The sequence below is a fragment of the Urocitellus parryii genome, chromosome 6, assembly GCF_045843805.1.
Source record: "Urocitellus parryii isolate mUroPar1 chromosome 6, mUroPar1.hap1, whole genome shotgun sequence".
Taxonomy (NCBI): Eukaryota; Metazoa; Chordata; class Mammalia; order Rodentia; family Sciuridae; genus Urocitellus; species Urocitellus parryii.
In genome coordinates this window covers 146,344,356-146,358,288 of record NC_135536.1, presented here as the reverse complement: position 1 = coordinate 146,358,288, position 13,933 = coordinate 146,344,356, and the positions used below count along the sequence as shown (strand labels likewise).

General features: G+C 43.1%; 1 protein-coding gene across 2 annotated transcripts in view; it reads left to right on the top strand.

Moving 5' to 3' along the window:
• Nucleotides 1–13,933, top strand: part of Adamts17 (ADAM metallopeptidase with thrombospondin type 1 motif 17) — a 349,540-nt gene that overhangs the window by 236,858 nt on the left and 98,749 nt on the right. For both annotated transcript variants that reach the window (XM_026394730.2, XM_026394729.2), the window contains exon 15: nt 9,742–9,862. In XM_026394730.2, the coding sequence (XP_026250515.1) occupies nt 9,742–9,862 (121 nt within the window). The remainder of the gene's footprint in view (nt 1–9,741; nt 9,863–13,933) is intronic.

The window sequence follows — 13,933 nt, the reverse complement described above, 5'->3', positions numbered from 1 at the left end:
GAGTTCCTGGATGGGGTGCTCAGGGCTGCTTCCTTGCTGCAAAAAGTGATCCAGAACCTTCCTTTTGGACAATGTGAACAGGATTCTTATGGTTATTACTGAAAAGAAGCAAGGCTGACAGTTATTGGTAAGCCTGCTGGCAAGCCAAGTGCAGGGTTTGTTTTGTTCCTAAACTGCACGCTTGCCTGGGCCACCCTGCTTACTGTTGTGTTATAGACTAATGCCCTAATTCATTTGCTAACAACCTCCCAAATCACAGATCTTATACATTTAGAGCTGCACCAGCTCAGCAATCCCAGATCCCTTGACAGCATCTTCTATAGTATTCACGCCAATGGGGAGACATTTCTCAGAAACCTGAAATTCTCTAGCCAATTATGAGAGACAATTTCAGGTCCTAGTGGTCTATGCCAATGGGCCTCTTCCATGACCTTATTTTTAATCCCAACCTTTTTATCTGGGGAATTGTCCCTGTAGCTTGACAGTGGAACTGTCAGTCCTCTAGTAAGTGGAACAAAGGCAAAATGTCACTCATGCCATTTGAGTAGCCTTAAATCTGTGGAGGTCTGGTACCATGAAACGCAAGCCTATTCTGCTATTTTGTGGTGTCTTAGCCAATTTGGGCTGCAGTAGCAGAATACCACAGCCTGAATGGCTTTCAAAAATCAGGCATTTCATCTTAGTGTTCTGGAAGCTAGAAGTTCAAGATCTAGGTGTTCGCATGTTCGGTTCTGGTTGAGGCCCTTCTTCCAGGTTGTAGACTGCTCACTTGTTGTGTCCTCATGTGGTGGCCGATTCTCTTAAAGGCACTAATCACATTCACAAGGGCTCCACCCTCATGAACTAATCACCCCCAAAGGCCCTATCTCTAGATACTGTCATGTTGGGACTTGACATATTCATTGGGGACAGGGGCACAAACAATCAATACATTGCTGATGTGATAGGAATGACATTAGGGTACATGTCTTCCCATTCCTGGATGCTACTCCATCCCCATGGAACCCTCTTTTAGTAAATCTACAGTGCCTCAGCCACTGTCACCATCATTGCACTTTTTATCAGCTGCACTGAGCCTATGTGAACCAGTGAGTGGGCACAGAAATGTAGACGATGGCATCTTTCCCAATGCTCCATGGCATGTGATGCTTCTCCGTAGCCTCACCATGCCAGCCAGGAGGCTGCACCTGTGCCCTTTCTTCTGGATGGATATGCCCTGTTGGCCAGCTGCCTCAAAGCATCCCGTTTGTCCTAGCAAAAGGGCCACCTCCTCATAGGTGGCAGCAACACTTGCCTGCCAACACCTCACAAGATTAAAACTCTGAGAAACAGTTTGCTTTTTGAAAGAAGTTATACTCCATCTGCCATTTTTTCTAACACTATTCTTTTTTAGACAGGTGAAGATTAACCTTAGTTTACTCTTCAGTCAAATCTCACAGAACTCCAAATTATTAAAGGTGTAGTGAATGAAGTTTATCCTAAAATTTTGAGCATACTTAAGATTATAAGTTTAATACAAATACAGTATTTATGCCTCATTCCAGTAACTGCCAACATGGAATGATCTGCATTCCTGTGGTACCAAAGAATGAGTAATGCAAGGAAAATTGGTTAAAGAAAATAATAGTAATCGTAACTTAAGGGGGAAAAAAACTAACAACTCTAGTGAGCAGAGGAGCTGTATTTATTCACAGATGTATTATTTGATTGCAATGGAGAAAAGATAGAAACCATTTATATTTTCTTTAAGAGAGAAGTTACAAAAATACTGCCATTGTTTGCTTACTCACTTTTCCCTATGTTCCCTGAGACTATAAATTTTACTATTTTAGGGTAGCTAAGGAATCCTGGGAAATTTTAGGGAACACAGTAACTAGTTGGTCAGATGCAAGGCTTCAAAATGGCATTGTGAGTAGATTCCACTAAGCTCCAAATAGCAGGCTGATTCAAACCATAATATGAAACATGGAAATACCATTTTATTCCATTTTTATGAGGACTAAGTTGTTTCGCTTCAGTGAGTCACAAATTGCTTAACATGTTGAAATTCAACTTAACAGCACTCATAAAAGTGGGAGGGAATTGGGGGAAGAAACAAACATATTTTCAACATGCCTTATAAATCAGGAGTCCTATCATCCATGATTCTAGTGTTGGACTCCAGAAGCAAAAAACCCAAGGCAACAAGTCTCTGATATATAACTTGCTTCTGGAACTACAAACATAAACTGGGTAGGTCAAAGAGACACATGACTTTGGAGAGTGGATAGATCCAGATAAGCCTGAGACCCAAATATTCTTGATTTTCTTGAACACTGTTTTAGCTGATATACACTGTAGTCAGCCTACTCTGATGAGGGGCATACTTCCTTGGGACCACGATTTGTACATCATACCAATGAACCAAACCAAAATACTTGTAAGCTTCTTCAGTGGAGGAAGTATGTCTGATCAATATGTGTTCCCCTGTGAGCTGGCTTCCAAGTAAAGTTTTGAAAAAATATACATTTGAAAATAATATATATTTGATATATATTGAAAAAAGAACAAAATGATTAGGTAGATAAGGGAATGAATCAACTGCTCTTAGGACTTTAGTGATTCTAGAATCTGGAGTGCATGTCAATGGACCGTTTTCATTCTCAAGATTTATTGGCCTCCATTTTGTTTTCAAAGGTCTACCCAGTAAGTCAAATTACTGGTGGAATATGGGTCTATCTGGTGGGAATAGGAGAGAATTGTAAGAGACTACTCCGGCCTCAGAGTACTCTATATGAAGAAGGAGTAACAGACATGCAGGACAGTGGACTAGGCATGCATACTTAGGCTTGTATTTTAATAATGCCCTCCTACTTGCTGCTTTTGATACTTTATGACCCTATGGCTGGTATCTCCAGCCTGTGGTTGCCAAACCTTTATGGATAAACATTTCCATCCAGAACCCCACATCAAGGAATATATACCAAATACAAACTGTATCAATGAAGAAAAAGAGGCCTGTGGACAAAAGAAATTCTCCACCTCTTTCTAGAGGTCAAAGTGGATGGAAGTGTCATTGCTGGAGCAGAGCAATGTAGGCCAGAATGGATGCAATGGAGAGTTGTAACCAGAAAGAAAGCAGAAGTTAAGAGCCTTGGACTTAGGAATGGTGGGTAGAAGTGAGAGTTGGCTAAAAATAATGAGCTGAGCCAAGGGCTGCATACTATATGGCTGCCCATGCCCGGCCCTGCAGGTAGATCATGGCAGCTGCTTGGTAAAATATCAAGAGGCTGCCTTCTGAAGTATGGGTTAAAACTGTTCAGAGAAAGTCAGAGCAGGAGATGTGGCCTCTGTTGCTCAAATAAGCCTCTTACCCTTCTTAGCTGAGGAGTACACTCCAGTTTCCCTCCCACCAGTCCTAAAAGGAAGTCTACCATGCAACCCTGCCCACCCTCAATTATAGATCTCCCTTCATTCATCCTTCTGTTCCTCTTTCCCCAAAATGAGTGTCCAACTAGCGATTATCAGCTATTTGAAGAAAACCAGCAGCATGGATGAGAAAGACCAAGAAAAATAAACAGAAAAACTGACCCTGGCAGAAACTTGAGATAATTATGGAATCAAACAAGCATGTGAGCAAAATAATAAAGTAATTTTGAGAGATGGAAGAGCTCTGAAATTTTATTTTCCATACTGGAGAAATTATGTATAGTTTAGCAAAACAAGAATGAAGTCAAGAAAGAGGAAGATGAGCACGACAGGCCCTGGTGGAAATCACCCAGGAGCCCATAATCCTGACATGATGGGTGCACAGCAGGCCTGAAATCTGCATTCAGTTAAAATTCAAACAAGAAATCAGGGGTCTTCCTCCAACCAAAGAGATGGGATGAGGCCGTATTTGGAAGATAGCTAACTGAGTTGAAGAAAGCAAGTACTATTTCTTCCAACCAGGAAAGAAAAAAAGGAAAACATCCAAAGATAATAAAAATCTATATGAGAAGGACCGCCTGGGTGAGGCAGCACCAAATGCATTCTCACCATTCACCCAGGGCCCCATCATGTCACAGTGGCAGTCTAGCCACAGCTGGTCTCAACTGCACCCCATTGTCCCAGATCTGTGCAAAAGCCCTGAAAGATGCACCGCAGACAGAATTCAAAGCAAATGCCAAGAAGACTTTGGCAACAGCATAAAGATTATGGATGTAAAAGAGAAATAATCCATAGAGACTAAAGCTTGAAATGCTGCATTTTCAAGGTGAAGATATGTATGAGGGCAGATATTATGGCCGATTGAAAATGATCTCACATCACGAAAGAGATACCTGTCTTAATCATAAATCGACACTGCTAATAAAATGAAGTCTGTTTCAATTTTTAAAAAACCTATACAAGAATGTCCTACTTCCAGTACAAGAGAAGTAAACTGCCTCTGGTTGGGCAAGGAAGTGACATCAGGCTGGGGATCAAGAAGACAGACACAGAGACCTTTGGGGGGGGGCAGGGGAAGAAACCTCCTGTTTTGTCTGAGGCTCAGCTTGATAAAAGTTCCTCATTTCTATGAATTTGCTGAACATAAAAATTCATGTTGCTAGCCACTGTGTGTGGGTGGGTAGGTGAGAGTAAGGATGCAAAGAATTCTAAAACACCATCCTCCATGCCCTGATAGCCTGAAGCCTGTGAGACCTTAACACTTGGGGCAAAGGAGTGAATTAGAGCCAAGTAAAGATTTGAGTTTTAATGTATCAGAAAGCTCATAGGGTGGAATTTTATTTTTTCATGCATCATGTCTTTGTTGAAGACATTGTACATGCTAGGTAACTGTGACACGCACTGAGTGTTCTGTAGGACAGCATGGTAGCTGGGGAGACTTAGATGACACATCAAGACACAGATGGTAACTGGCAATCATCTGCAACACTTTGCTGAAACAGACTTCTCTACAATGACCTGGAACTCTCTCCCCATCCAACATACAGACTATGTGAAGTCACAGATGTGATTATTCCAGAGAGGGACCAGAATGTGTGCAGGAGAGAATAAAATCATGTCATCGAGAGACTCAGTTGGGGGTGTGGCTGAGGAGAAGCACAAACAGGAGTGTGACAGGTCTCTTGGAAGAGATGGCATTTGAGAAAAACCAGCTTAAAAGAATATGAGGGTCAAAGAGCTGCAGGCATAAGGGAACAAGAGTGAGACCCTGTGATCCAGGGGTAAGGAGGCAGGGAGGCAGACTCTGAAAAAGCAGACCTGATCCAGGGGAATCAGGACCCTGACAGGGCCTGGATTTTTAGAGCATAACAGAGGGATTGAAGCAGAGGAGTGAAGCAATCTTGGACATGGGGGATTGACTGTGGTGGGGGCAGAGTAGAACCAGGGAAAATAGTAAACACCTTGCTGGAGGTGATGGGGTCTTGCAGGAATAGGGCTGGCTGATGCTTGGATTCAGTATACTTTTAGAGGAGGAGGAAAGCAAGATGAGATGGTGAGCACTGGGGTGAGATCATGGAAGGTATTGAATTGCTAAGTGTGGGCATATCCAATAGACAGTGGTGCTCTATGGCCACGCTCTTTTCATGTGATGCTTAGTCTATCAGTGCAGCAGAAAAGCAGTAGTTCACGTCCTGAATAAGAAGGGTCTGAACCAAGAAGTGGGCCTGAGCATGGAGAAGAAATGGACACTAGAGATTTTTAGGTGACAAAACCCAGGCTCAGCAACTAACAATTTTTCAAGAAAGCCAAAGGTGGCTTGGAAGTTTCAGGCTCGAGATCGTGTCTATCCATTTCAAGATGGTGGTGGGGGTATCCAACTAGAATTAAGAAATAAGAAGTCAGACTGGAGCAGCTTCCAAAGTTGGTCCATTCCAGTATCTGGGCTGGAAATTCCAGGAGATTGCTCATCAGATAGTTATGAACGTGAGCCTGGGTCATGGAGGGAGACTTGGGTTTAAAAGTTGTCTGCACATGAGAGTGATTGCTAAATCCAAGATAGGGAAATTAGCAAGAAAGCCAAAGGGGAGCAGGAGGGTAGGAGCATACTCAGGGAACTGTCCGGGCTCAAGCAATCAAGAAGTGAGAAGAGGGAGGATGACTAGTTTAAGGAATTGGAAGAACATCAGACAAGAGCCACCTCAGATGGCCATCCCTCCTTGGTCTCTGGACATATTTAGGCACAAGCTTTGATACATCTACTAGTTTCCATGTTGCTGTCGTCCTGTCTTACAATCTTTATCCCCCAGGTTAAGCACATAGTAGATGTGTAGTGACTTTTTGGATGAATTTATATACAGTCAGCCCTTCATATTGGTAGTTCTGTACCTGCAGATTCAATCAACCTTAGATGGAAAATATTCAGAAAAATAATAGTATCTGTAATGAACATGCACAGATTTTTTGTCATTATCCCCTTAAAAGTAGAATATAACAACTTTTTGTGTAGCATTTATATTAGGTATTAGTTGTATTCTAGATATGACTTAAAGCATAGGGGAGGATGTGTGTAGGTTCTATGCAAAAAATTTGACTTTGTATATGAGACTTGAGCTTCTCCAGATTTGGATATGTTTGGAGGGAACTTGGAGCCAATCCTTGGTAGAGGTGGGGGGACAAGTGAGTAAAACTGAGGGCAGTATGTGTTTTACACATTCAGCTGCTAGATATGATAGAAAGTCGTTTTTCACTGGTGATCTTCAGTAAGGGAACAATTCTGGGTGTGGGTCCAGGACTCACATCCCTGATGACTGATACTTCTTAATTCTGGGAAAAATGGCCACACTGCCCATATACTGTGGCCTTCTCCAGCACACAGGGCTAAGAACTAGAGCTTTTCTAACTCTAGTTAGAAAAACTATGCATGCTTCACTGGAACTGTCTTGATCAAAAAGACCTGTGCCTTCCTCACCAGCTCTGTTCCATCCTCTCTCCTTTATTAATTATGCCATGGGACACTGTTTTCCCCTCAGACCCCTTGGTATCACAGGCACCCTGATTTAGTCAGCAGAACAGAGTGCTGACTAGCAAATGCTGACCAGGAACTTGAAATCTCAGAAGTGGGTAATGGAAATTCCTCTCTTGCAAATGTAGAAAAGTAACTAAGGATCCCCAGGGTAACATGGGAAGATTTTAGAGAGTTTATCACTTGGAGTTTCCTTGGGTTTGATCACCTTTTTCTCTTGGAACACCAAAGCTCATAAATGCAATCATTAAAGCCCCCCTAATGACTTATTTTGTGTTTTATGTAGCTTCAATTAAAAAAAAAACAACTCAATGCCTGCCCAAAATATCATATGTCCCTTTCACAGACTATAGCAAGTGGATAAAGTGCCCCATGGGCAGAATAGTTTGTTTGTTGCCCTTCAGGCCTCAAATTTGCTACTGTCCAGACAAGGACATCCCCATATACCCTTTCTTTAGGTGCAAAAGGTGCTCAGGGAACACCAAGAAGCGCGCACATAGATCTGTACCAGCCTCCAAGTAACCTGCAGAATTAACTTAAGGGGCAACCTGGTACGCATTTTTGTTTGAACCTGATCTGAAAAGCCCTCTTCGCTGGTGCTGGGAGAAGCTGTGTGGACATGTGGGATTATTTACTTTGACCTTCTTGAAACTGTTTAATCAAGAAGTCTGGTGTGAGGTCAGAGACTCGCTGTGACAGCAGGGATGTGGTTAGACATAACAGGAAGGCAGAATAGGAAAGATCTAGAGCTGTGAGCACCTGAGAGAGATGGGGAAGCTAAGAGGGAGCACGTCTAGGGGACACAAAGAAGCCAGGGTGACGGGCCAGTTCTTGTGGTGTTGGCCCTGTGGCTGTACCACAGGCAGACTGGAGACTGACAGTGGGGCTCTGAAGTACCACACAAAGCAGCACACAACATGGTCCCCGGGGCATTGGCTGAACGTTCTGCTCTGAGCAAAAATTTATTTTATCTTGGCTGATCTGTGTTATTAACCTCTGTAGTTTTATACTGAACAACTTCTCAGCAACCAGCTGGCAGGCAAATAAGAATCTAGGCAGCCCCTGCAATGTGCTCCAGTCCCGGTGTCCTATCACAGCCAGCTTCCTCCAGGTCACTGCCCCTGGGTGTTGCTGTTGATAGCCAGCTCGCATCTGTGTCTTCGTGTGTCCCCTAACTCTCCCCAGTTGCCATGAAATCTAGTCTTCTGCGTTTGCTCCCTACCTGGCCTCAGGCCACTAACGCCTCCAAGTTTGTCCTTTATCTGTTTTTGTACCATGAATGATTTTGATCTGTTTTTTTTTTTTTCAAAATTCAGGGTTTTTTTAATAGTCATTTTGGATTAAATTTGCTCAGCTGTCAGCATATATTAAATTCTTTACAGAAACACATCCAGTTATCCTATTATTTTTAGACATACAATAGTCACAATTCTTTCCCAAAGAAATTCTCGTACCCAAGAACTATTAAATACGAAGACCATTTATCTGACCCTTTGAATAGCAAACCCTAGTAGGATTGTAGGGTGGTCCAAGAGCAGCATTGTCAGTGGCACCTGAGAACTTGTTCCAATTGCAAAGTCTCAGGCCCTCCCGGAAGCTCTAGGGATGGGATGTAGCAGTCTGAGTTTCAACTGCCCTTCAGATGATTTTGATGCACACTTAAATTGGAGAACCACTACCATGAAGAAGCAGAAGATTCTGGTTCCTCTGGAAGCAGTGGGTCCAGGTTCCTTGGCCCCCAGGAAGATGCTATACAGCCAGCTCTGCTCCAAGCCCTGTCCTGCAGATGGGAGTGGCGTGTGAGGAGGGGAGCAAATGCCTTGTTCCCTTTCAGGCATCTCTGGAAAGAGCTAAATTGCCTCCACCTGCATTATCTCCAACCCTGGTTTCCTTTATGGTCTAAAACACCAAACCCTAAGCTGAGTGCAGATGTTTTTGTTCTGAAAGTATTCACTTTAACAGAAAAAAAAAGTGAAGAGGAGTATTTAAGCAATTTAACTAGTGAATAAACACCCATGTTAATCTAAATAATTGTAGGTCATTTTGCATAATGCAAAATTCCCATGTGTGCTTATGTGTTTGAAGAAAATATAACAGTTGAAAGCCATTTTCTATTTGTGATGAAACTTGGGCTGTGCTTCCCAGACCCACCAAAGGTAGAGGTCACTCTGCCTCTGTTCTCAGAAATAATTTGAGAAGGGTTGGGACATGGGGGCATTTTGCAAACTAGATCTCCCTAACTGCTTCTGATAAAGGGGGACTCATACCCCGCCCTACCTGAGTGAGCTCTGGGCCTCCCTAACTCTGCAGAAACATCTGCATGATTCCTGCAGTATGTTGGCTACTCCAGTCAAGATACAGGTGACCTCTGCCACCCCAAAGGAAAAATACCTTGTAAAATTGTGGCCACACCTAGTGATATGTGGGCTCCAGCCCACATATCTGTCTCCCAGAGTCTCTGCCTCATGCAGCACAGTCTTGGGACTGATGCTTTAGAACTTAATGTGACTCCATGGTCATTTTGCCTTCCCATCCCGTCTCCTCCATAACACATACCAAAAAAAATGTATTTGATAACCATAACTAGCACTTTGGGTATAGAGATAAATATAATCCAGGCTAGATTCTATTCTTTATTTTCTCTTCTGAATTTAAAAGGAGTTAAAATATTTTTTGAGGTCTCTGAAAGTATTGGGGACCCCAGGCAGTATGCTTGCTGGGCCTCATTTAGAACTCAGCCTCACAGAGTGTCTATTTTAAAACCCCTCTAAGTCTTAACTGCAAAATAACCTGGCGCTCTGGTTCTCTAGAAAATCGGTTGTGATGGCATCATCGGGTCTGCAGCCAAAGAGGACAGGTGTGGTGTCTGCAATGGGGATGGCAAGACCTGTCGCGTGGTAAAGGGTGACTTCAGCCACTCTCGGGGGACAGGTAAGTGCCAGGCTGAGGGCTGCAATGGGTACAGGACAACCAACACATGCTGTGTATTTTGTCTTATTTGCTCAAAACTAAAGGTTTCAAAATGACCTACATTTCATATCTATTTGAAATGATAACTGATAGAGGAATGGGCATTTCTGTTTGGTTTCTGAAATTCAATATTTTTGCAAGAATGCTGTCTTTTTAAGCTTTTAAGAGTGAGTCATTTGCCCATGGAAGGGCACAGCTTCTAGCACTCAGTGGTACCTCCCCAAAGGTCCATGAGTCAATCTTCAAGTGTGCACATAGAGAAGGGGCAAAGACACTTTGTCACAATATTATTATTTTTACACAATACCTTTATCTTATTTGTTTATTTTTATTTGGTGCAGGGGATTGAACCCAGTGCCTCAAGCATACTAGGCAAGAGCTCTACCACTGAGCCACAACACTGGCCCCATATCATTTTTACCTATTGATGGGAGAACTTTTCTCTGTTCCTGAATTTTCTGTGGGTAAAAATATGATAGCATTTAAATGAGTGTTTAAAATGTACATGAGCCATATGATACAGAGAGTCTCAGATGCCTCTGCCCAAGTGTGACCCCAAAGCAACCAAACCTCTTGGTTCCCAAACCTGGATGTTCCCCCAGCAGCATCCACAGGGAGGCACAGCAGCACTCAGTTGATGAGACATTTTTAGGGTACCAGGGATTGAACTCAGGGGCACTTGACCACCGAACCACATCCCAGCCCTGTTTTGTATTTTATTTAGAGACAGGGTCTCACTGAGTTATTAAGTGCCTTTCTTTTGCTGAGGCTGGCTTTGAACTTGCGATCCTTCTTCCTCAGCCTCCTGAGCTGCTGGGATCATAGGCGTGCATTACCATGCCTGGCTGATGAGATTTCTTAATCTTTTTATGTACACTATCATCTTTGCAACTATAGGCTGCTTTTTCCAGAATCGGGAGGTGGTTTTTCTGATCTGCCCTAGAGGTCACTTGCTTATGATGTCCAGGGAGCATCTGAGGAAGAGATAACAGGGCAGGCAAACCATCTAGAAGACCACTTCTCAAAGCCTTAGTTGAATGTCCACTCACTAACATCACCAAGAGAACTCTAGAGCTGAGTTAAAACACTTGTATTTTAATTTCTACAACTGTCTTTGCATAGAAGCCTTTTGGTTCAGTTCTACACAACAAGAGAACAAAACCACAGTTTTAGCTCCATGTCCCACAGAACAGCCCATGGGACAAGGCGGAAAAGAGAGACCTTATGTATGTATCCCTTATGTGGATAGAAAACCAGGTCTACAGAAATGCTCTTTCTAGATACTCATGGAAACGACAACCCATTGTTCGAACATTTTGCAGGATCTTGTGAAAGCAGGATACAGAGGTAAAAGCAAATGGAAACAAATTTAAAGATGAAATTTCAGACCCAAAAGACTGATTTCAGGATTTTTAAGGACAGGCACCGAGTCATCAAAGCTTTTGTGAGAATCTATGCCTGTCCCGTGGTTCCTAGAGGAAAAGGAAGAAGGTGATGGCTGGAACAAATTGGTTTGGGGGAAGTGACCTTTGGAGCTGTACCATTCAGTGCAGGAGGCACTGGTCACTTGGGTCTATTAAAATTTAAATTATAATAGAATTAAACTAACTTAAAAATTCTCTTCCAGTCCCACTGGCCACATTTCAAGTGCTTCATTCCTCATGTTCTAGTGTCTCTTATGCAGACAGTGAACATTCCCATAATTGCAGTAGATTCTCTGGAACAGCTCAGCTCTAGAAATTTGATAATTTCTGCTATTTATTTGGATATATTTGACGTCATTTTCTCTCTTCATAACTTGGTTACCAGCTTCCCCCGTGGCTTTTGACCTTTCCTATTACAACTGTAATAGAGGAACCAAACCTCTGCAGTTGATGAGGGATTACTAGTTTACTTTGGGTTTATTTATTTTTTTTAACAGAACAGAAGCACTAGAACCCTTTATTTGAATTAAACATTGTGCTGAGCTCTAAAAAACAGAACTGACTGAAATCGTGCCATTCCATGGCAGGCAGATGGAGCACAAGCCATGCCCACCTCTCCCTCCCGCCAGGCAATTCAGTAGAACACTAAGGAATATTCCACAGCATATCTATGCAACATAGCAGTTCACTTATCAGACAACCCAGATTAGGAGTGTCTCAGTCAGTTTTTCGTTACTGTGACCAAAAGACCTGCAAGAGCAAGTTAGAAGAGGAAAAGTTTATTTGGACTCATGGTTCTAGAGGTTCAGTCTATGGCCAGCCAACTCCATAGCTCTGCCCAAGGTGAAGTAGAACATCATGGTAGAAGGGCACAGCAAAGGGAAGCCACTCAGGTCATAATAGCCACAAAGCAGAGAGAGGCCTCTGCTCACTTGGGTCAAAATATAAATCACAAAGGCATTCCCCTAGTGACCTACTTCCTCCAGCCATACCCGACCTGCCTGCAGTTACCACCCCAGTGGATTAATCCTGCTGATTAGGTTACAGCTCTCATAACCTAACCATTTCATCTTTGAATATTCTGGCATTGTCTTACACATGGGCTTTTGAGGGACACCTCATGTCTAAACCATAACAAGGGGCAAAAGTGTTCTCTCTATTCCTAAATTCTAATCTGTTTTCTGTCCTTTGGTTTTGACCTGGTCAGATCATTCATTCATCCACAAAAATGTCCTCTTCGTTTGCTCTCCTCTTTCTCTGTCCACCCTGTGCTGGACCCCATCCCTGTGTGGAACGTGCAGCCTCCCACCTGATGAGGTCAGGTCTCTGTGACCATGGCATCAGGTCTCCCATGGAAGGACAGATCACCTGGGAAGCTCCCCTGGGGTCATTGCCCCCACCTTTATAGCTTATTGTGCTTCTTTCTAGCTGCTAAGGCAAAAAGTCTTAGCAACTCTTCTGAGAAAGATAAGCACAGGTTAGCTCACCCACCTGTACATGTTCTGACATTCTGAGTGGTTGCTAAATGTCATACATTCATTAAAAGCCCCCAAACTGGTTTTTCTAAATCCTCACCATTAGAGTTTGAGAGCCTAAGCTCATATCAGTATTGATTCTGTTTATTGAAAGATCTGTGTGCAATACCCTTTTGCACATGAATGAATCACTGTCTAATGTAGTTTTAACTAAAAACAAACCCAATATCAGGGGCTGAAGCTCCTAATGCACATATACAGAGATACTGGCAAAGGGTCACCCACAAGTCTGTTCCCCTAGCTAACATCTTAAGCACTAGGTACACAGAAATGAAAGTTAACCGTCACCATGTCGGTCACAAACAAGCTTGAGTCTGTGTAAGCATGAGGTAGGGACAACTCATCAGGGGTGCTGTGGGGCCCCCAAAATCTGGCAGGGCACCTCTTCCAGGCCTTCAGACAGTTGAGAGTGACCTCAAGCCCTAAAGGACAGGTAGAGAGTGGGGAAAAGACATTTCAGGTTGAAGGAAAATTACATATTCTTAGGAGACTGAACACAGAGATCCTATAAAGTCCCCAGGTCATTTAACATCTTAGTGACTCCAGCTGAGTGGATGCATTAATCGTGTCAGTGTAGATAGGAAGGAAACTTTCATCTCTGCCCAGCTCCAAGGAATGAGGAAAGGAGGAACATCTTATCATTTTTCAGGGTGAATATCAAAGAGAAATACCATACCAGAGAGATAAAACAAGAATCAAAGGCAGGATTTTTGCCCAGTTATATGAAGTCCTGACCCCTGCCTGAACTCCCCTGTGGTCCTCATACCCAAGTTCTCAAGCTGAGAATCCAGGGAGGACCCACCCAGGGAGAGTGTCACACCCCCATATAAGCAGAAAGCCCTGGGTTTCCAGCTTTGTGTCATCCAGGCTCTCAGTGCCCTGTCTGAGAAACAGTGTTGGGATTTCCAGGTGATTGCTGCCCTCCAGCCCATTTCTCCCAACCCTGAGCAGAAGAGGTCCTTGGCTAATCATCTGCAGAAAGAATCAACTCAAATTGGCTTTCTGATAGATGAGCTTCAAAATGCTCAGGCCTTTAGTGGTACTGAAATAGCTGGGCTATTTAAACTTAGTAA